The 21,667-nt window shown below is 57.0% G+C and overlaps 1 protein-coding gene across 5 annotated transcripts; it reads left to right on the forward strand.

The window, feature by feature from the left end:
* The first annotated feature begins 3 nt into the window (after positions 1-3).
* TUBGCP6 (tubulin gamma complex associated protein 6) lies at positions 4-21,647 on the forward strand. Of its 5 annotated transcripts, none has more exons than XM_033118163.1 (25): positions 20-1,368; positions 2,213-2,376; positions 5,120-5,330; positions 11,164-11,337; positions 12,496-12,617; positions 13,449-13,512; positions 13,638-13,747; positions 13,922-14,013; positions 14,109-14,248; positions 15,278-15,427; positions 15,763-15,844; positions 15,927-16,015; positions 16,101-16,216; positions 17,351-17,489; positions 17,772-17,843; positions 18,030-19,287; positions 19,451-19,509; positions 19,696-19,843; positions 19,950-20,127; positions 20,209-20,350; positions 20,569-20,634; positions 20,701-20,833; positions 20,921-21,134; positions 21,207-21,388; positions 21,480-21,647. In XM_033118163.1, the coding sequence occupies exons 1-25, from the start codon at positions 550-552 to the stop codon at positions 21,569-21,571; spliced, it is 5,016 nt and encodes a 1,671-aa protein (XP_032974054.1). In that variant the 5' UTR covers positions 20-549; the 3' UTR covers positions 21,572-21,647. The 5 variants fall into 5 exon arrangements, 3 of the variants coding, with proteins under 3 accessions (XP_032974054.1, XP_032974052.1, XP_032974053.1); XM_033118161.1 differs by having other exon boundaries at positions 29-1,368; positions 20,440-20,634; XM_033118162.1 differs by having other exon boundaries at positions 30-1,290; positions 20,440-20,634.
* The last annotated feature ends 20 nt before the right edge of the window (positions 21,648-21,667 follow it).

The raw sequence follows: 21,667 nt of genomic DNA on the forward strand, positions 1-21,667 counted from the left end.
GCCGGCCTCCCCGGTGACGCAATTCCGGCGCGCCAGCTCCAGCGGTTTTGCGGGTCGCGTGGCAGTGACGCCACGGCGGCGGGCGCTGATGCGGCGCGCTCTTTTTGGACCAGGCCTGGTGAGCCGGCGGCTGAGCGGGCCTGACCCCACGCCCCCTGCCGGGCACCCCGCTCCCTCCTCGGGCGGCCCCGAGAAAACGTGCAAAGCCGGGTCCGTGCACTGCCTACTGCCCGCGCGCGTCTCCTTGGGTTTGTCACGGTTCTGTGACCCCTAAAGGTTGAGGGCTACGGAATTGGAGAGGTGCCAAGCTGGCGCTCTGCAGGCTGTGGCGGGCCGCGGGGTGCAGGCGGCCATGGGCCGGGCCGGGGAGGGCAGAACCACCGCAAGACCGCCGTTAAAATACAAGTCCTGAGCCTCCAGACGCTGGTTAAGGAGGCCGCCTGCCAGTCAGCCCTGTGCGATCCGCTCCTTGGCTTTCAGAGGGCGACGTGCAGCCCGGGTGAGACGCTTTCCCACGCGCTGAGGGCCCGGAGCTGAGACGGGGTGGGCATGGCCAGCATCACCCAGCTGTTCGACGACCTGTGCGAGGCCCTTCTGCCCGCTGCAAAGGCTCACCTGGGCCAGCGCAGCGTGAGCCGAAAGGAGGCCAAGCAGAGCCTCAAGAGGGTGGCCTACAACGCTCTTTTCACGAAACTTTTTCGAGATGAGACTCATAAGCTGCAGCCTGACCTCTGGAAAGTCCCAGTGAAAAACAAGATGCTCATGCTGTCCTTTGACTTAAGAGTCGGTGGCCTGGGCCCCGAGGCTGATCGTTTGGAGGAGCTGGTAGAGAAACTCGAAGCCGCCCCCTGCTGTCCGCTTGGGGAGGTGCGGTCTGTTTTGGACCTCCTGGTCCAGCTGGCAGGGAGTGGGCCCCCTCAAGTGCTGCCACCCAAACGGGACTACTTCTTCAACAACAAGCACGTTGGGAGAAACGTGCCTTACAGCGGCTACGACTGCTATGATCTGAGTGTGTTTGAGATGGACGTTCAGTCTCTGATCTCCAGAGAGGAGTATTTATGTCAGGACACGATCCAGAAAGCGCTTCAGGTGATGGAGGCGACGCCGGGCACCGGTCTGCCCTCTGTCGGGCTCTTCTCGTACGGTGACCCTTGCGGTGACAGGTTTGAGAGAGACACCCGGGCCTCGTTCTTCGGAGCCCTGGTGCACAGCCGCACGTACGACATGGATGTCAGACTGGACTTGCCCCTGGTGCCAGGCAGCGTGGACCTGTCTGGACTGTGTATTAAGGTACAGTCCACCTCTCCTGCCTGCAGCTGTGGAGGCGTTTGGAAAGCCTCCTTTGATCTTCCTTCTGTCACGGTAAAGGTAGGGTAGCGCTGGAGTCCAGGTCACTTGGTGGCTGAGCTGTGCTGATGCTGAGGTGGGGCAGCCCGAGTGGGCTTCCTGGCACCCACCTTCCTGGGCGAGGATGCTGCTGCCCACCAGTAAGGCAAACCAACGTGCTGCTTTTCTCTTGTATTTGACAGGACATGTTGTCAAATCACTTCCTCTGCCCTCTAAATTGCCCTCTAAACTTAATTAAAATGAGACATTTAGTTCCTCAGTTGCACAGGCCACGTTTCAAGTGTGCAGTAGCCACATGTGGCAGAAAATATTTGTTTAGACTCTGCATGCAGTTTTATATACTTCTCCGCCTGTAATGTGCGGTTTTCCTACATCGTCAGGTGCATCACTGGACTTTGGATGTGGTGGTTTTATACGTACTGATGAAAGGATGTGCTGTCACCAGTCACTTCCTTCTGGGGTGTTAAGGTTATTCCCAGACAAAGGTGATGCTCTAGTGAACATCTTGGTCTATGTAAATTTTTCTGTCTCTGGTATGATTTTTATGCTGCATCCCCCAAATGGAATTTCCAGATTGGAGGCATTTCATGAAAAATTTCATTGTAAGTTCTATGGAGGCTTATGCATTGTGTGAAATTGGAATTGATACATTAGTAAATTAATTTGTTTAATTACTTTTAGTGGTTTAATGGAGGAAAAAACACTATGTAGTACACACGTGCTCCAGAAAAATAGAAACATTCTGCTAGGTCTTTCCCATATGAGTAAGTGAAAATGTGTGGGGAATCCTGGAATTCTGATCGCACTTGGGTGAAGGTAGACCCAAAGATGTGTGTGGCATTTCCTTCTTTCCTCTGGTCTCCAGGTTCCTCAGAGTGTGGATCAATCGGAAGATGAAGGGTTCCAGTCAGCATCCAACTTGACTCCTGATTCCCAGTCTGAACCAGGCATGACCCCCGACATGGACCTGTGGGAGGCCGTGCTCACCTATGAGGCCAGCAAGCGGAGGTGCTGGGAGCAAGTTGGCTGGTACGTGAGCGTTTGCCCTTAAATCACTTCTCTCCTCCCCGCTGTGAATGTGGCTTTCCTGAGAGCCCAGGGAGTTGCTTGTAGAAGCAGCTGTGATGGGTTTAGGAGCCTGGAAGCTTGGTCACGCTAGTGCACAGAGTCGTCTTTGTTCTGGGAGTTGAGAGGAAGGTCTGGGAGAAAGGACTCCCCGGCTTCACTGAGGTTCCCAATGTGCCACAACTTCCACAAATCACACTTTCCAGTTAGAGCAGTCAGGTGACAACTGAGTTAACACGTTACCAGGAGGGCGGTCTGGCAGGCGGTGTGGTCAGTCCCAGACAAGGGATGCTGCCAGAGGCGTTTTCTTCATGCCCACTGTTCCTCTCATCTAGAAGGGCTGGGAGCTCTGGCTGGTGAGCGCGTCAGCAGGGTTTCCCTGACTGCTGCCTGAAGCTCGCTCCTGGGGCTCATCCGGGGCCAGAGGCCTGTCCACTCAGGACCTCTCAGAGTCTGTACAGTGCTTCTGTCTCTTGAAACTTCCAGAATGGGAATAGAGGACACAGATTTTCAACGTTTGGTCATGGCACCCTCTTGTCACATGTCATCTGTGGGTAGGTCCGTGACATACCAGCGTAGGGAACACTGAATAAAAGAACTGTGGTTAGCAGGGAGCTGAGTGCCTCCTGATGCAGCCATGGGCTCCCGCAGGGTCTCCCGCACCTGAGCACCTGCTCAGGGGCAGACATTTCATAGGTGTGTGTGTGCACTGGTCCTGCTGGGGTAGCTTTCCTGGCATGGTCACCCTCCCCACGTGCACTCCTCCCCACACAGCAGCTCCGTAAGCTCTGTCGGTGTGGGCAGCTGTCTTGTCTCCGAGCGCTGTCTGTGCCATGTAACCCTGTGAGGCCTCAGTCCTGTCTTCTGTGTACAAAGCCAGTCTAACCATCTGGCTTTCTGTTGAGCCCTCACATGTCTAAAAAGTGGCCCAACAAGTTACCCCTTTCTCTTAGCATCTTCACTGACCAATCAGAGCGGCTCCATTTGATCAGTCAGGACAGTGTTTTTTACACAAATCAAACAGGGTTTGGAGTCTCATTTGCATGAGGACGGAGCAGTCAGACCGCGGCAGGGACTTCTGTCTATATGAGTCACTCCCCCTGGCTGGGAGAGCACACTTTCCCTTTCTGCCAAAGACAGAGTACGTTATAAACCCGGCCAGCGTGGGGGCAGGCAGGACAGTGGAGCAGAGCTGAGCTGTCTGGTGGGCTGGAGTGGAGAAGCAACACGGGGCTGGGCCGCTGTCTCTCAGTGGCTCACAGCCCAGCTGTTTAACCATTGAACTGTTAAGTCTCTTCCCACCCGCACCCCAAGTTGGGGACTCCTGTTGGCATTGAGCTGTCAGCGACGACCTTTAGCTGACACTACTTTTCTAAGCTTAGTTTCTCAGGCCACTGTTCAGAAGACATGACCGCTCCCCAATCTCTCTTCAGCTCTGTTCTCAAGGCACTTAATGTCCTCAGTGTCCCCACGGTGGGTGTTTCCTGTGAGGACTGTAGCTGGCAGCATAAGCGTAGGCGGCCTCTGCAGGCCGACCCCCAGGGCTCCTCCTCTGTCTGATCTGGTCTCAGCCGCATCCACTGCCCCTGCCCTCTGAGGCTCAAGCTCACTTGGTGAAGTTTTTGAACTGGGTCAGTTTCAATCCCAGCCTCCTGCTAGGTTCCTGCCGTGAGCGCTGGCCGGTGGGCAGGTAAGGAAGCTGCTTTCCTGCCAGAAGCAGAGCTCTGTGGGTCCACACCCAGGATGGCGGTCCTCCCTTGCTCAGACCTCTGGAGGACCCCTCCCCTGTGCTTCCCCCGAGAGCCAGCGCTGGGGTGCAGGGTGCCATCAGCTGTAGCTCCAGGTCTGTCACGCATTCTGGGGGAAGCAGTTTCATTACATGAAGGGCTGAGTTCTCTGTGGGGACACTTAATGTCCTCAGTGTCCCCACGGTTGGTGTGAATTTGGTATTTTCCTTCATGGGCTTTTCTTTCTCGGCTCTGAATCACAGGGTAAAATATACTCATAAAATTTACCATTTTATCCATTTTTAGGTACACGGTTTCAGTGGCATTGAGTACATTCACACTCCTGTGCAGCTCTCACCACCACCATCTCCAGAACTTGCTCATCTTCCCCAATGAGACTCCATCCCCATCAAACACTCCCTCTCTCTCTACCCCTCCCCCCAGCCCCGGGCACCATCTCCTACTTTCTGCCTCTGGATTTGGTTAGCGTAGGGACCTCACATAAGTGTGATTTCACAGTACTTGTCCTCTGCGACTGGCTAATGTCACTGAGCGTGACGTCCTCCAGGTCCATCTGTGTGTGGCGTGTGTCTGAATGTCCTTCCTTTGAAGGCCGAATGACATTCCATGTGGGGTTGGAGCACGGCTTTCTAACCCACACTTGGGGTGCTCCACCTTTGGGCAGTTGTGAATATGCTGTGCTCATGGGTGTGCAAACCTTGTACTTGTTTCTAACATGAAGGCACGTTGTGGGGAGTGGTCCTACTGAGGCCCGCAGTGTGCATTCTGGGTGCCGGGGACGTCAGCTTCTGCTGGGACTTGCCCCGAAGGCTGGCTGTGGTCAGCAAGAGCCTATCAGACACTCTCTGCTCGCTTGAGACTCATGCCTGATCGCATCTCAGAGGCGTTATTGTGTTGAGTCACTTCCTCCTGCCAGTGGTTCCATAGCTCAGATGCCTGTGACTTTGTCCCCCACACAGCGCCCCTGGCCACAGAGAGGAGCCCTACCTCACCGAGGCGGGAAGGGAGGCCTTCGACAGGTTCTGCAGGCTCCGCCTGGGGGAGCTGCAGGTGCTGGGCGGGGCCCTCCCACAGGCCTCGCGGCCCCTCCTGGTGAAGGAGCACGAGCTGGTGAAGGACGCCCTGAACGTGCTGATTGGGGTTGTGTCCTCCACGTTTCCCCTCTGCCAGGTAAGCACAAGGGTGCTCGCTGCACAGGCGTGCACGGCCTAGGGCAGGGCGTGCGTGGCCTTAGCTGTGAGCCCCAGTGCAGGTGGGGTGAGGCCTGCCGGGGACTACAGCGATGGTCTCATTTTGGCTCTAAAAACTATTAATTTATTAATGCCCTTTGACAAACTCAACAAACGTAAGATGTTTGTTGCTATCGGCGGAACAGTAGAAACAGGCCCACCCTGTCCGCGCCCTTCCCCTGCCATGTCCTGTGCAAGGACAGGGCAGACCGCTTGCAGGAGCACCGCCGCTGGAAGGGCCGCTGTCCTTCTGTGACCGGCTTACCTCACTGTCGCTGGCTTTTCTCACTGCCAAGGACATTTCCCCTGGACAGTGAGCTGGGGGGGCCTGCTCATTGTGGCCAGAGCTGCAGTTGATCCAGCCTTTGCATTTCTCTGGGCGCTTCTGAAAGGATCTGTGCACAAAATGAAGCCTCTGGTACATCTCCTTCTTTCACATGTGTGCCCAGCCTGTCTCCCTGTCTTAAGTGATCCTGTGCAGGGGCTGTTCTCGTATCTGACTATGCTGGGAGCACAGCCTTGCTCCTCTGAAGCTTGTTCTAGAACACCATTTCATGGCCTTGTAGTGTTTTGTTGTCACACAACTCAAATAAAACGTGCACCTCAGCCAGGTGAAGTGCACAGTTCAGGGGCGTTAATTACATTCACACTGTGTGCACCCGTCATTGCTGTCTATTTCCAAAATTTTCCATGTCCCCAAACAAACTCTGTCCTCATGAAACACTCAGTCGACTGCCCCTCCCCTAGTCCCTGTCACCACCGTCTACTTCCTGTCTCTATGCGCGTGACTCCTCCAGGGACCTGCTGTCAGTGGAACCTACAGTATTTGTCCTTCTGTGACCGGCTTACCTCACTGAGCATGTTGTCCTCCAGGCCCATCCGTGTTGTAGCAGGTGTAGCACTTCCTGCCTTTGAGGATAGATACTCCACGTATGTAGAGACCACATTTTTTTTTTTTAAATTTATTGGGGTGACAATTGTTAGTAAAATTACATAGATTTCAGGTGTACAATTCTGTATTACATCATCTATAAATCCCATTGTGTGTTCACCGCCCAGAGTCAGTTCTCCTTCCATCACCATATATTTGATCGAGAGACCACATTTTGTGTGGCCATCCGTTCATCTATTGGTGGGCACTGGGTCGTGTCACCTTTCGGCTGCTGTGAACCGTGCTCTGTGACAAGAAGCTGTTTGAGTCCTGCTTTAAGTTCCTTGGAGTGAAAACGAGGAGTGGATTGCTGGGCCCTGTGGTAACTCTGTGTTTAACTTTTTGAGGAACCAAGAAACTTTTCCACAGCAGCTGCACATTTTACATTCTATCCAGCAATGTAGCAGGATTCCACACCCTCACTAACACTTGTTGTTTTCAGGGTTTTTGATAAATAACAGACATCCCAGTGGGGGTGAAGTGCTGTCCCATTGTAGCTTCGATTTGCATTTCCCTAATGAGTAATGGTACTGACCATTTTGTCATGGACTCATTGGCTGTCTGAGTATCTCCTTCGGAGAAATGTGTGTCTGAGGCCTCTGCACAGTTTTGAGTTGGGTTGTTGAGTTGTGGGAGTTCTTTAGACATTTTGCATATTAATTCCTTGTCTGATTTAGGATTCGCAAATATTTTCTCCGATTTTGTAGGTTGTCTTTTCACTCTCTTGATAGTTTCCTTCGAAGCACAAAAAGTCTTATTTTTTGTTGCCCTTGCCTTTGGTGTCCTGTTTAAGAAATCGCCAACTCCAAGGTCATGATTTGTCTGTTTTCTTCTAAGACTTCCATAATTTTAGTTCTTAAGTTTAGGTGTTTGATCTATTTTGAGTTAATTTTTGTATATGGTATAAGGAAAGGGTTCAACTTCATTCTTCTGTATTAGATATGCAGTTTTCCCAGCAGCATTTGTTGAAAAGACTTCCCATTGAATGGTTTTGGTGCCCTTGTTGGAAATTGATTGTTCACGTATGTGAGTGTTTATTTCTCAGTTCTCTATTTTGTTCCATTAATCTGTATGTCTGTCCTCAGGCCAGTACCACAGAGTTTTGATTACTGTAGCTTTATAGTAAGTTCTGAAACCAGAAAGTGTGAATTCCCCAGCTTTTTTCTTCTTTTTCAAGATTGTTTTGGTTATTAAGGCCTCTTGCATTTCCACATGAGTTTTAGAATAGGTTTATTTCTGCAGAAAACACTACTGGGATATTGATGGGGATGCACTGAATCTGGACTGCTTTGTGTTAGGTAGTATTGTCATCTTAAGAATAGTAAATACTTCAGTCCATGAACATGGTAAACATGGCATCTTAAAATGCTTAACCATAGAGCTGGGAGGACTGTGGGTGGAGCTGGGCCCCTTGTTGGCTCTCTGCCCCTGACTTCCTGTTGGACTTTGTGGTAGCTGCCTGGGGAGGGATGCGGATACATACAGTAGCCACCTTGGAACCAGGGTTGGAGGTGTGCGTTCCCGCACTGTGGTGGTGGTTTTTGTTTCTTTTTCTTTTCCCAAATAAACCGCTCTTTTGGTGGATTTTTTGGAGAGTTATTTTTGCCAGTTGACAAACATGGGATGTCTTTCCATTTATTTAGGATTTTAATTTGTTTCAGCAATGTTTTATAGTGTTCACTCTAGCAGCCTTTTACCTTGTTAGTTAAACTTATCTCTAAGTATTTTATTCTTACATTGCTGTTGTAAAGGGAATTGTTTTCTTAATTTTCTTTTCAGATTTTTTATTGCTAGTATATAAGAATAAAACTGATTTTTTTTTTTGAGTTGATTTTGCAGCCTGCAACTTTGCAGCATTTGCTTATTAATTCTGATAGTGTTTTTGTGGCTTCTTTGGGGCTTTCTGTATATAAGATTGTGTCGTCTGCAAATAGATAAGTTTACTTCTTCCTTCCAACTTGGATGCCTTTTATTTCTCTTTCTTGCCTCATTGCTCTGGCTGAGACTTCCAGGACAGTTTGGACAGAAGTGGTGAAAGAGGCTTCCTGGTCTTGTTCCTGATCCTGGGGAAGGGCTTTCAGTCTGTCACCACTGACTGACCTTCGCTGTGGGGGTTCCATGCGTGGCCTTTATCATGTTGAGGAGGTTCCCTTCTATTCCTACTTTATGGAGCGTTTTATCGTGCAAGGGAGTTGAGTTTTGTCAAATGCATGTTTGGGGCATCACTTGAGGTAATCACATTTTCCTTCATTCTATTAATGTGGTTTATTACATTGATTGGTTTTCATACGTTGAACCAGCCTTGCATTCCTGAGATTAAACCTACTTGGTCGTGGTGTGTAATCATATTAATATGCTACTGGATTTGGCTTGTTAGTAGTTTATAGAGGATTTTCTATGTTCATAAGGGATACTGGCCTGTAGTTTTCTTTCCTGTGATGTATTTGTCTTCTTTGGAATCAGAACGATCCTTGCCTCTTAGAATTAGGAAGTGCGTCCTCCTCCTTTTCAATTTTTGGAAGAATTTGAGAACAATCGGTGTTAGTTCTTTAATTGTTTGGTAGAATTCACCAGTGAAGCCATCTGATTCTGGGGTTTTATTTGTTGAGAGGGGCCTTTGTTACTTTTATTTTCTTTAAATCATGGCTAAATACACAACATTTACTGTGTTTCCCCGAAAATAAGACTGGATCTTATAATAAATCCAGTCCAGTTGTGCTCCAAAAGACGCGTTAGGGCTTATGTTCAGAGGATGGCATCCTGAAAAATCATGCTTGGGCTTATTTTCCGGTTAGGGCTTCTTTTCGGGGAAACACGGTATCGTGTTAACCTGTTGGGAGGTGTTGTGTCGGTCCTGGCCTTCGATAGTGGTCCTATTGGCTGGGAGTGCCTGAGGCTGTCACTCAGCCATATTCACTTGTGGTGAGCGCCCCAGACATGCCCCCCACTGGCACTTGTGATTGCAGGACGCTCCTCAGTAAGAAACCATCAGGGAACTTTGAAGAACAAAATTCATTTCTCACAGGTGTTGGAGGGTACACAGCACAAGTGGGATTACCCAGCGAGGTCTTGGGGAGAGGGATGGCGGAGGAGACCTGGGGCTCTGCCTTTATCGGGGTCAAGGGTGGGGGTGCCTAGGGTTTCGTGGGTTCACTGTTGGTGGATTTAAAACATAAGGGTGGGAATTAGGGCACAGGAAGGGAGAATTGGGGTCCCTAAAGGGTCAGTTATCTAGGTTACCCTGGGGTTCCTAAAAGAGGAACTTCCAGGGTGGGGCGACTGGTTCCTCGTCTCAGTGTTTTACTAGCAGTTTCGTCGTGCAGCTGGAATGTTCGAGTGGATGTTTCTGAAGTGGATGCATGTCAATCAGAAGCTTAATGTCAGGCACTTACCCCCCAGTAGGGCTTTGGTTACCCGGTCAGTGTCCTCCTTACAGGTCTGTTTAGATTTTCTGTTTCTTCTTGAGTCAGTTTTGCGACTTTGTATGTTGCCAGGAATTTGTCCGTTTCATCTAGGTTATCTAATTTGTTGGCAAACCGTTGTTCTTGGTATTTTTTTACAGTCCTTTTTATTTCTCTAAAGCTGTTAGTGATGCCCACATTTATTTCTGATTTAGTACTTTGAGTCTTCTCTCTTTTTTTGTTGTTGTTGTTTTTAGCTGTTTTTTTTTCTTAGTCCTGCTAAAGGTTTGTCAAAAACCAACTTTTGGTTTCATGATTCTCTTTATTTCCAGTCTCTATTTTATTTATATCTGCTTTCATTTTTTTTAATTAATAATGAGATTTTACTTCATTTTTAAAACTATTTTTATTGGGGAATATTGGAGAACAGTGTGTTTTTCCAGGGTTCATCAGCTCCAAGCCGTTGTCCTTCAGTCTAGTTGTGGAGGGCTGAGCTCAGCTCCAAGTCCAGTCCCCGTTTTCAATCTTGAGTTGCAGGGGGCGCAGCCCACCATCCCATGCGGGAATTGAACCGGCAACCTTGTTGTTGAGAGCTCGCGCTCTTAACCACCTGAGCCATCCTGCCGCCCCTCCGGCAGCTCAGCAGCAGCTTGTTGTCTTCAATCTAGTTGTGGAGGGCGCAGCTCACTGGCCCATATGGGGATCGAACCGGCAATTCTGTTGTTCAGAGCTCGTGCTCCAACCAACTGAGCCATCCACCCGCTCCTGTCTGCTTTCATTTTTGTTATTTCCTTTTTTCTGCTTTGGGTTTAGTTCACTTCTTTTTCTAGTTCCTTAAGGTGTGCAGTGCAGATATCAATTGGAGACCTTTCTTCTTCTTAACGTTGGCACTTACAGCTATAAATTTTCCTGTGAACACTGCTTTCGCCGTGTCCCCCAAGTTTGGGTTGCCGCCAGCCATCAGATTGTCCTCGTTCTCTGTGGTTGTAAACAGTATCGTGGGGAACATGCTGTGGCGGATATCTGTGTGCACCCTCCATTGTGTCCTCGGGGCACATCCTTGGGAGTCCTGTTAGCAGATCCGATGGCACTTGTTTAAAGCTTCTGCCCCCAAGAAGCTGTTCTGTCAGCACATCTCATGGAGAGCAGAAGGTATCCTGTCTTCGGCATCCTTTTCCACAGATGGCTTGACATTTTAAGCATGGATTCTTCAGTGTGGTCAGTGAAAAACCACACCTCGTTTCTGTATGTTTTTAGTACTAGCGGTGAGTGGGACAGCTGGGTGTGCTTTGTGGCCATCTGCTTTTAGCTTTTGGAACTTCCGGTCTCTGTGTCTTGGGTTGGGCACTCTGGGCAGTGCCGTGGGGCGGGGGGTGGGGTGGTGGTGCGCAGGGGAGGTTCAGGATGCCCAGCCTCCGCGACCTCTCCTCCACCCTGTCCAGGCGACTCAAGCCTTCATGGTGAAGCGGGGCGTCCACGTGTCGGGAACGTCCCCCGAGAGCATCAGCAGCCTACTGTCAGACGTGGCCGAATGCGGGACGTACTACACACGCCTGAGTCACTTCTCTCTGCAGCCGGTGCTGGACTCCTCGTGCAGCAAGGGCCTCGTGTTCCAGGTGGGGCCCGCAGCCTCTCGCCGGCTGGCAGACCTTCCTGAGAACTGTACACACGTCTGGGGAGATGCTTCCTTGACCCCTCCCAGGTCCTGGCACTGAGAACCTTGTTGCCTTGTAACGTCTCAAACCGATGACTGCTCTTCAGGGACGGGATGTTTTACCTCATTGCCACTTCCCCAGGGAACCTGGGCAGACAAGCTGGGGCCAAGGGATAGTGGGAGGCAGGTGTGGCCCACAGGTGGGGCCCTGGGGGAAGGCCCGGTGGTGTGGGCTGGGTGCACACTGCTGTTTCCCACTGGGTCCCCAGCGGCAACCAACAGTGGGTCTCCCTTATTTGGCAAGTTGAAGTTCCAGGAGCTGGGCTGAGGCAGATCTTCCTTGAAAGCGTTACAGCTGGCCCCATGCTCAGCACGGTCCCCAGGCATGTGGGTGCAGCCGCATGGCGGCGGGGGGGAGGGGGCGGCATCCACGCTGAGCAGGACGTTCTGGGAGCGCTGACAGAAGGGCGTCGGGGGATGGGTGTAAGACGCAGGGTGCCAGGCTCACTGGAGGCTGTGGGTTGTGCGGGTCCCTTCACGGTTTGGCACTGTAGCCCGGTGGACACAGTGTAGACTGGGCCCGTGGAGCTGGGTCAGAGTGGGCTGGGAAGGGCCGGAGGAAACTGACGACGGCAGGACTATGCTGTCGGTTGTCTGGGACGTGAGGGCAGGACAGCTGTGTCCTTGCTGGTGGGTGGACAGACGTTGGTTCTGGGGCTTTTCCTGCAGATGTCCTATAAAGATGTGAGTTGAGCTACGGCCACACTACTGTGGTGCTGCCCAGGATGTGTGTCACAGATCCCAGGCTCTGAGCAGCCAGGGACCCTTTCAGAGCTAGATCTGTGTGCAGTGCCGGGCCACCCTTTCCAGAATCCCACCTGCGACCCACTGGTGCCAGTTTCCGGGAGCGTCGGGCCCTGGCTGCAGGACAGGATTTGCTGTGGGCCCGGGGTCCTTGCTTCCAGTTGGCTGGGGTGTCTGTGACGCCCATTCCCAGGAGAGTGGGGTCCCAGGGTTGGGGGTGGAAGCTAAGCCCTTTTCCCCAGCACCTGTCAGGTCCCTAGCTCGGCAGCGTGGCTGCGTGCCCAGCCGCCCTCCTCTCAGCCCCCTTGCCCGACAGGCCTTCACCAGCGGCCTGAGGAGGTACCTGCAGTATTACCGGGCTTGCGTCCTTGCCACTCCGCCCACCCTGAGCCTCCTTACCATTGGTTTCCTCTTCAAGAAGCTGGGCCGGCAGCTCAGGTGAGCCACAGCGTGGCGGCCAAGTGTAGGGGGCTGAGTTGGGGCCGGCATGGGGGGCCTGTGAGAACAGCACTCCTGGTAGGTGTCTGGATGGCCCCTGCTCCACCTGAGCTCATCAGGTGCTGGGTGCTGTGCCCGTGTTTGTGGGCGGCCTACCGTAGCAGGCCCTGGCTAGGGCCGGGGGCTCCCACCTGAAGGGCACACGGTCCCCACACACCTGGCCCCTGGTACACAGGAGCCAGTTAGCGCAGGCCGAGTGTCTGTTGGCAGGTGCCTTCTAGAGAAGGGAGAGAGAGGCACTGGGGCCCTGGGAGGTGAGTTCACTGGGAGAGGAGGTCTTTCAGGCAGAGGGACCCCAAGGGCTGCAGATGGGGCACAGTGAGGGGGGTGGAGCCTGGGGATCTCGGGGAACTCCAGCCGGTGCGGGGGGTAGGTGCTGGGCTGCTGTGCGGGACACACAGCAGGGTGGGGAGGGCAAGCCCCCGAGAGGAGGCTTGGCTGTCATCCTGGCCAGAGGTGGTGGCCACCTGGGTGAGGCGGTGGGGGTACAGCAGGGGTCTCTAGGTAAAGCCGCAGGTATGGGGAAGGGTCATGTACTCCCAGCGATCTGGAGTCTTGGCTGAGCCTAGGAAGGTGGGGATGCTCGGGCCGCCCTGGGAGGGGTCCAGCAGGAAGGTGAAGTCTGAGGTCCTGGATGTGCAGGTGGTTTGAAAGCCGGAGCGCACAGATAGGTAGGGAAGGGCCTGGGACATGTTCTGCTCACTTGCTGTCATCCGGGCCTGGGGGCTCTGAGCATCTGCTCACCTGCTCGCACCTGTCCTCTGTGTCTAGGTACCTCGCTGAGCTCTGTGGTGTGGGCACCTGCGGAGGAGAGCCTAGGACTGCGTTCCCCACTGTGAGTTCTGCTTTCTTGCTGAGTGTTGGCCTGGCAGGCTCCAGGAAAGGGGGAGCAGCTGGGCATAGCTGCGGGGGTGGGGCTGTTGCAGTGTGTGCTTGAGTCCCTCCCCTTGCTGTCTCCAGGGGGTGAAGCTGCTTTCCTACCTGTACCAGGAGGCCCTGGACAACTGCAGCAATGAGCACTACCCAGTGCTGCTGTCTTTGCTCAAGACCAGCTGTGAGCCCTACACGAGGTAGGGGCGGGGCCGGGGGTGGGGCCACACTAGTCCCAGCGGCTATTTCAGCAGGCATCATAGATGGGGCGGGGGAGGGCAGAATGGGGGCTTGGACTGTGGGCCCCCTGGACAGACCAGCCTACCCTGATGCCCTCCATGCCCACCTCACTGCTGGCCCGCCCACCCTGGCAGGTTCATCCACGACTGGGTGTACAGTGGGGTCTTCCGAGACGTGTATGGCGAGTTCATGATCCAGGTGAACCATGAGTACCTGGGCTTCAGAGGTAGGTGGCAGCTGGCTGCTGGGCTGGGCTTTGTGCCACTGGGTGGTCAGGCCAGTCGCTGGACGCAACCAGCCGTGTGCCCTGTTCCCCATTAGATAAGGCGTACTGGACCCACGGCTACGTGCTCCTCTCCAAGGAGGTGGAGGACTGTGTGCCTGCCTTTTTGAAGCATGTCGCTCAGGACGTGTACGTCTGCGGCAAGACTGTCAACCTGCTGAAGCTCTGCTGTCCCCGGGTGAGCAGCCCCCCACCGCCGCAGTCCCCTCGCCCTGTCCCTTGTCCCTTCTGGCCTCTGGGATCCAAGGTCCAGATTTGTCATCCCCCATCCCCAAGGCCTGGCCTTCTCTCCTTGGCTCTGGGTCAGCCGCGTTGGAACGGGGATCATGGTGACCTGAGAGTTTCATGACAGGCTCCTGTTTCTGAGCACCCGTTCGAAGGTGTTTCCGGGGCCGAGGGGCAGCGGGCCCATTTCTGTCTCCTCTGCACGGGAAACACCCCACGGGGATGGGGCTGGGCTCCATCTGCAGGAAGGTGGACGCAGGCTGGTTTAGGGGGTGGTGTCCCCAGCCCTCAGGGCTGGCTGGGCTCTGGAGTGGAGGCCTAGGCAGAGCCCTGCACTGGCGTCCATGTGGCCCATGCCTAGGCAGCAGCCGTGGGGTGTGGACGGACGGGCAGCCTCTGCAAGGAGGTGCTGTCTCATTCCGAACAGAGAAGCCGGTGGGCTGGCTGTGTAGACCTGGGGTTTCGTGGCAGCAGGAACAGTGGGCAGAGGCCTGCCTGAGCAGGGGCCCAGCTGGCCGGCGAGTCAGGGCCGAGAAGGGGCCAGGCTCAGCTTGTGGCTAACAGGGTCCCTCCAGTGCTGTGTTGGGGACAGCCTGGAGTGGCCAGGACAGGCATAGGCCCGTGCAGGTGAGAGCTGCCCGGAGACTGGCTGGGGGCATGGGGAGTGCCAGGGGCCAGGTGTCCAGGGCAGTGTGGAGCAGGTGTCCAGTCTGTCCGCTCTGGGTTGGCTTCAGTGAGGCTGGCGCTCCTCGGGACAAAAGGCTCAGCAGGGTCCCCAGGTCTTGGCAGCCTCTTCTGAAGACCCTTCTGGAGTCAGGCCTAGCCCCTGCCGCAAGGAGCCTTGGCCCGGGCGAGACTCCACGCAGCCTGCCTGGTGTCCGTGGAGCCATGGAGGATGTCCACACGGGTCCCCGGAAGCATGGAAGCCGTGTGGGTGTAGGGCTGCGTGTCCCAGGCTCATGCGGGCTCTCCTCTTTGGCAGCATTATCTCTGCTGGTCCGACGTCCCTGTACCCCGGATCTCGGTGATTTTCTCCCTCGAGGAGCTGAAGGAGATAGAGAAGGACTGTGCCATCTACGTGGGGCGCATGGAGAGGGTGGCACGTCACAGCTCCATCAGCAAGGAGGAGAAGGTGTGAAGCCTGCAGCCCAGGGCTTCCCTCGCACCCCTGCCCCTTGAGGGGCGCTGGGTGTGCCCCTGGCGCAGCCCCTGCCCTGGGCGGTATCTAGTGGGAGTTCCCAGGGCTGGGGCTCTGTCCTCCTGTCCTGTCCTGGCTCTCCACACAGGGATGTCCGTCCCGGAGCCCAGGCTCCTGCAGGGCAAGCCCCCGTCAGTGCTGAGGCCAAGGTGCCGTGCCCGCATGGCTTGGCCCTGTCCTGAGGAGTCCGCTGGGGACTGAACAGCACCCCCACCCACCCCAGGGGAGGGGTCAGTTAGAATGCGTGGTTCACGGATAGTCTTTTCCAGGAATTGCGAATGGAAATTGCGAAACAAGAGTTAATCGTCCACGCCCGCGAAGCGGCGTCCCGGGTGCTGAGTGCGCTGACTGGTGCGTGTGGCTCAGCCCTCCCTGTGACTGACTCTGGGGCCGCCTGTGGGCCCCTCACACGGCGCCTTGTCCCTGTGTGCAGATCGGCAGATGTCTGAGCGGATGGCCGTGGATGCCCGGAAGCGAGAGCAGTTTCAGAGGCTGAAGGAGCAGTTTGTGAAGCACCAGGAGGTGGGTGGGGGCCTGCAGGTCCTGGCGGGCGCGGCTCGCGGGGTCGGTCTAAGCAGCCAGGCTGTGTGTGGGGTGTGTTGTGCAGCGACGCCGGGCGGCCAGGCAGCAGGAGCTGGACGACGACTTCAGCTACGCCCGTGAACTTCGCGACAGGGAGCAGAGGCTGAGGGCCCTGGAGGAGCAGCTGGAGCGGAAGGCGAGGTAGGGCGGCCGCAGGCAGAGCGGTCACTCAGGCTGACCCCTCAGGGTGGTCAAAGGGGTTGACCTTAGTGACTGTCACTGCACTTTTTACTTGGGAAATTTTCAAGTCGTCGTCTTGACTCCCAGCGTCCTGCGGGCGGCCTCAGTGCTTCTGGACATTGGCGCATTCCGCTCTCCTAAGCTGCCCTCAGTGTCTCCATGTGTTTGGGGGTGTGGCCTGGAGTCCAGGCAGGTCCGCACATGGCCTGTCCCACCGCGGTGTGTGTTCTTTAAGTGAAACAGCTCCTGTTGACTTAATTTTAAACCTGTTACCGCCAGAGATGGGCATTTTTCCCACACAGCGTCCGAGATTGGTCTCCCTACGGTGCCGAGCTTGTACCGCCCTCCCGTGTCTCCCTTAAGCTGGGAGCAGAGCTGGCGTCTCGGGGGCCTTTGTGGGAGGGGCTGTCCCTTCCTGCTCATGGCCTTGGGGTTTCAGTTGTCCCGACTTCAGATGCTGTTTCTGGAGCTGTGACCTGGAGCTAGAGTGATGTGTGCACGTCTGTGTGTGTCTGTGTGAGCGTCGTGCTGTCTTCGTGCATGTCTGCATGTGCATAGCACACGTGCGTGTGGGTGGCTGTTATTTTCCGTTCACACATGGCGGTGGTGGCCTGCCCTGTGAGGCCAAACTGGAAATGGCCAGTCCAGGTTTGAACCCAGTTCCCTGCTAGCTAGTGGATCAAAGTCAGTGCGAGAAACATGCCGGACTGGCTTTGAACTAAGCAAATAAAACATTTGTGTGAACCTTCAGTCTTCTGGGCTTTCCTCACGATATGGAGGAGCCTCCCGTGCAGCCTGGGTTCCCTGCGCCCGCCAGGCCCTTTGCCTCAGGCCTTGTAGGGGCTTACGCTGGCGGTCATTCAGAAGACGTGTGCTAAGGTCCAGCTGGGTACCTGCCCCCCAGGGGATCCCAGTCAGAAGGGCAGAATGACCTGCCTGGCGAGGCCCCTGCAGGGGCTGTGGGGATCCCTCTGGAGCAGCTTGTGACCTGGGGAAGGTGCTGGGCTGTGCAGACTGGAGGGCCATCGCAGCCCGCAGGGAGCCAGCTGGACAGTGGTGGGTGCCTGGTGACTGGTCCTCTGGGTGTGGCTTCAGGCAGGCGCTGGTTGACCGTTATAGCAAGTTGTCTGCAGAGGCAGCCCGTCGCGAGCAGAAGGCGCTGTGGAAAATCCAGAGGCACAGACTGGCGAGTGCACGGCTCCGCTTTCTCTTAGAAGATCAGGAGCGCATTCAGGTACCACTGTGGTTCTGGGCTGTGGGCACTCAGAACCCCAGACACTGCATGTAGACCTGTGCGTCCCTCTAGGGGACCGTTGGTAACTCAGCAGTTGTTCCGAGGTGTCCTGGCTGGGAAGCGTCTGGCGCTCTCAGACCACAGTGCTGAGCGCTGGGGGGCCCGGGCTGCCGGCAAAGCGTGAGCCTCGCCTCGCCTCACCACTGTGGTTGGGCGGTGGGGCACGGAGGCTGTGGCTCTGGTTGCACAGGTTGGCTGCGAGCTCTGTTCATTGCATTTCAGGCCATGCTGCAGGATGTGTCGGAGGGGAAGCCCTTGGAGCCGCTGGCCATCCTCCCGAGTGCACGTTCCCAGGTGGGGCTGGGGCAGCACCCAGGGTATGAGTGTGGGGCCGAGGTGGGTGCCCAGGCCTGTGTTGCCTAGGGAGCACTGCAGGCACCAGCCCTGGCCTGTCCGCTCAATGGGTTTTCGTGCTGGTTGTAGAACTGAACTTGGGGACACAGCCAGGTAACTGAGAGACCAACGTGCATTGTGTTTCAGGCCCTGTCTCCGGGCCCCGAGTGCCCCGATGGAGGCAGCAGCTGTGATTCTGGCTGTGCAGAGCAGCAGGTGGCTTCCTGGGATGGCCTGAGCCGGCCAGGCGTGTGGGCACCACAGCCCCTGGAGCCTCCAGTGGGGGCCTGCAGCTCAGGGCAGGTGGAGGGGTCGGAGCCGTCCTCTGCAGGCCTCAGCATCCAAGACGTCCTGCCCACGGGGCGGGGGCCTGAGCAGCCTGTACTCACTGGCGTGGCCCCTGACCTGGGGGAGGCATTACAGATCATCGGCTCAGCCCTGCCCGCCTCAGCTCCATCCGCAGCAGCGGGCACAGGGCCCTCTGGGCCGCAGGAGTACGATTTCAGAACCATCCTGAGGCCAGCTGTGGTCACCTCAGCCCCCCCAGGGTCCCTGCAGACTATAGGAGGCGGCTTGGGCTGTGAGGGGCTGCAGCTGTGTGGGAATGCACATGTGCAGCTGGACACTTGTGTCCCGGAGGGGCAGGTGGCTCTGCCTCACCCACTCCCACCCAGGAACAACCCCCGCCAGGAGGGGAGCAGCCCGGCCATCAGGCAGCTCCTTGGACATGTGTCAGAGGCTGGTGTTCTCACAGGGGGTTATGCTTCCAGAATGGCGCCCTCCCGGCCACAGGGGAACGTTCACGGGCACGTGTCTGATGCCAGCATCAGGGTGGGGGAGAACGTGTGTGACGTGGCGCCCTCCCGGCCACGGTGGAACGTCCACGGGCATGTGTCTGATGCCAGCATCAGGGTGGGGGAGAACGTGTGTGATGTGGCGCCCTCCCGGCCACGGTGGAACGTCCACGGGCATGTGTCTGATGCCAGCATCAGGGTGGGGGAGAACGTGTGTGACGTGGCACCCTCACGGCCACGGTGGAACGTCCACGGGCATGTGTCTGATGCCAGCATCAGGGTAGGGCAGAACGTGTGTGACGTGGCGCCCTCCCGGCCACGGTGGAACGTCCATGGGCACGTGGCTCAGTCCCAGGTGATGCTGGGGGAGCTTCCAGAGGAAGCCCAGCCTGATACGCCCAGGCCGCACCAGAGCCCCCCTGCCCACGTGTCCCAGTCTGGCGTCAGCCTGGGAGCACAGAGCCCGGCCTGGGAACATGAGCCCCAGCCTCCTGCAGAGCTGGCCTCACACAGCTCCTGCTCTGACTCCGGGGAAGAGAGTGGCCTGCAGGCCTCACCAGCTGCCATGGCTGCGCCTCGCGATCTGGGAGACAGCATTTCTGAGGAGCCAGGTCAGTGGGACCCCAGAGCTGTCCTGTCACTGGTGGTGCCTGGGGCCCGGAGGGGGAGGGGAGGGAGGAAGGGCGAGAAGTCTGTTGTCCTGGGGACCTGGGAGGTGCTGCCCCACAGCAGGCTCTCGGCCCTGACCCCCCCCATCCCATTTGTGCCACTCAGGCCCAGGAAGGAGTGGGGACACTGACAACTGCTCTTCAAGTCGGCCTTCCAGCTCCCAGGTCAGGGCTGCGAGGTCGGGGTTGGGGGTCATGGCCGGGGGAGCTCAGTGCTGGCCGCCCCACGTGGCCTTGCTGGGCAGTGAGGGCCTGTGCCTGCAGGGTCGGGCAGCGCGTGGGCCCCGCGCCCTTTCCTGTCTCTCTGGCCCCTGGGGAAGAGGCAAGGGTCTTGAGGCTGTGTCGTCTTAGGAAGGTGCAGCCGCCGAGAGCAGCGTGGGCCTCAGGGAGGAGGCGGAGGCAGCGGCAGCGCCGTGTGGGGATGGGGAGCAGGCCTACCTGGCAGGCCTGGTGAGGCGGTACCGCCTGGAGCAGTACCCGGACAGCTACGAGGCCATGTGTGAGTGGGCCGACCACGGGGGGGGGGAAGGGGGGCAGGTGGGAGGGAGGGCGCTTGACCAGCGTGTCCCCACTGTTACTGACCACGGGCTGCACTGTCCCCGCAGCAGAGCCTCCAGTCGCCCGCCTCCTACACCATGGGCTGCCCTACCTGAGGACACCCACTGCCCTCCCCGAGGACCCCCACCACCACCCAGACACAGATGAGACCGCCGTGCAGCTGAGTGAGCTGCTGCCGCTGCCTGTTCTCATGAAGCACTCGGTCACCGCCCCGCTGGCCGCCCAGTGAGTGCCTGCCTGCCTGCCCGCCAGGCCCGCCCAGGCGCGCCGCCTGGCTGGCCCCTGACCCCAGGCTCCTCCCGGCAGCGTCTCTTTGGTGAACAAGGCCGCTGTGGACTACTTCTTCGTGGAGCTGCGCCTGGAGTCCCACTTCGAGGCTTTGCGCCACTTCCTGCTGATGGAGGACGGCGAGTTCGCCCAATCCCTCAGCGACCTGCTCTTCGAGAAGGTGAGCCCAGGTGTGGAGGCGGCGCAGCGTGGGGCTGCGCAGGGTGGGGCGGCTGGATGCCTTGGGACCCTGTGCCTTCTCCGCCTCAGCTCGGGGCCGGCCAGACACCCGGAGAGCTGCTGAGCCCACTGGCGCTGAACGCAGTGCTGAGCAAGGCGCTGCAGTACAGCCTGCATGGCGACTCCCCGCACGCAGCCAACCTGTCCTTCGCCCTCAAGTTCCTGCCCGAGGCCTTTGCGCCCAACGCCCCCGACGTACTGAGCTGCCTGGAGCTCAGGTACAAGGTCAGCAGGGCCTGAGGCTGGGCTGGCGGGTGCTGGTCAATGCACGGCCTGAGCCTTTCCCCACAGGTGGACTGGCCTCTCAACATCGTCATCACGGAGAGCTGCCTGAGCAGGTACGGCGGCATCTTCTCGTTCCTGCTGCAGCTGAAGCTCATGATGTGGACGCTCAAGGACATCTGCTTCCACCTGAAGCGCACGGGTGAGGCCCGCGGCCTGGCTCTGGCAGCTGCCCTGTCCCCGTGCAGTGGCTTACCCCCGCCTCACCTCCCCGCCCCCCACCCCACAGCCCTGCTGAGCCCCGCGGCTGGCTCCGTGCAGCTCCGCCAGCTGCAGCTGTTCAAGCATGAGATGCAGCACTTCGTGAAGGTCACCCAGGGCTACATCGCCAACCAGATCCTGCACGTCACCTGGTGTGAGTTCCGGGCCAGGCTGGCGGCCGTGGGCGACCTGGAGGAGATCCGACGGGCCCACGCTGAGTACCTGCACAAGGCGGTGTTCAGGTGAGGCTGTGGGCGCGGTGGGGGGGGCGGGGGGCGTGGCCAGGCAGCCCCACCAGTGCCCTTGCTCCCCAGGGGCCTGCTGACAGAGAAGGCGGCGCCGGTCATGAACATCATTCACAGTGTCTTCAGCCTCATCCTCAAGTTTCGCAGCCAGCTCATCTCCCAGCCCTGGGGCCCGGCTGAGCACCCCAACTTCGCCCTCATGCAGCAGTCCTACAGCACCTTCAAGTATTACTCCCATTTCCTCTTCAAAGGTGAGCTGTCTCCACGGGCTGGGTGGGCCACAGGACGCCCCTCAAGCCGCTGGCTCACCCGGTCCCTTGCCCCCTGCCCCCCTCCCCCCAGTGGTGACCAAGCTGGTGAACCGCGGCTACCAGCCCCACCTGGAGGACTTCCTGCTGCGTATCAACTTCAACAGCTACTACCAGGACGCCTGAGCGGGCGCCAGGCCGGGCCAGTGACCACACAGACTCGGGGCAGGACGGGACGGGCGCTGCCGCTCACTTTATTCAGGGCCTTCACCCCCGAGCGGG

This window comes from Rhinolophus ferrumequinum, chromosome 10, assembly GCF_004115265.2.
Source record: "Rhinolophus ferrumequinum isolate MPI-CBG mRhiFer1 chromosome 10, mRhiFer1_v1.p, whole genome shotgun sequence".
NCBI classification, from domain to species: Eukaryota; Metazoa; Chordata; class Mammalia; order Chiroptera; family Rhinolophidae; genus Rhinolophus; species Rhinolophus ferrumequinum.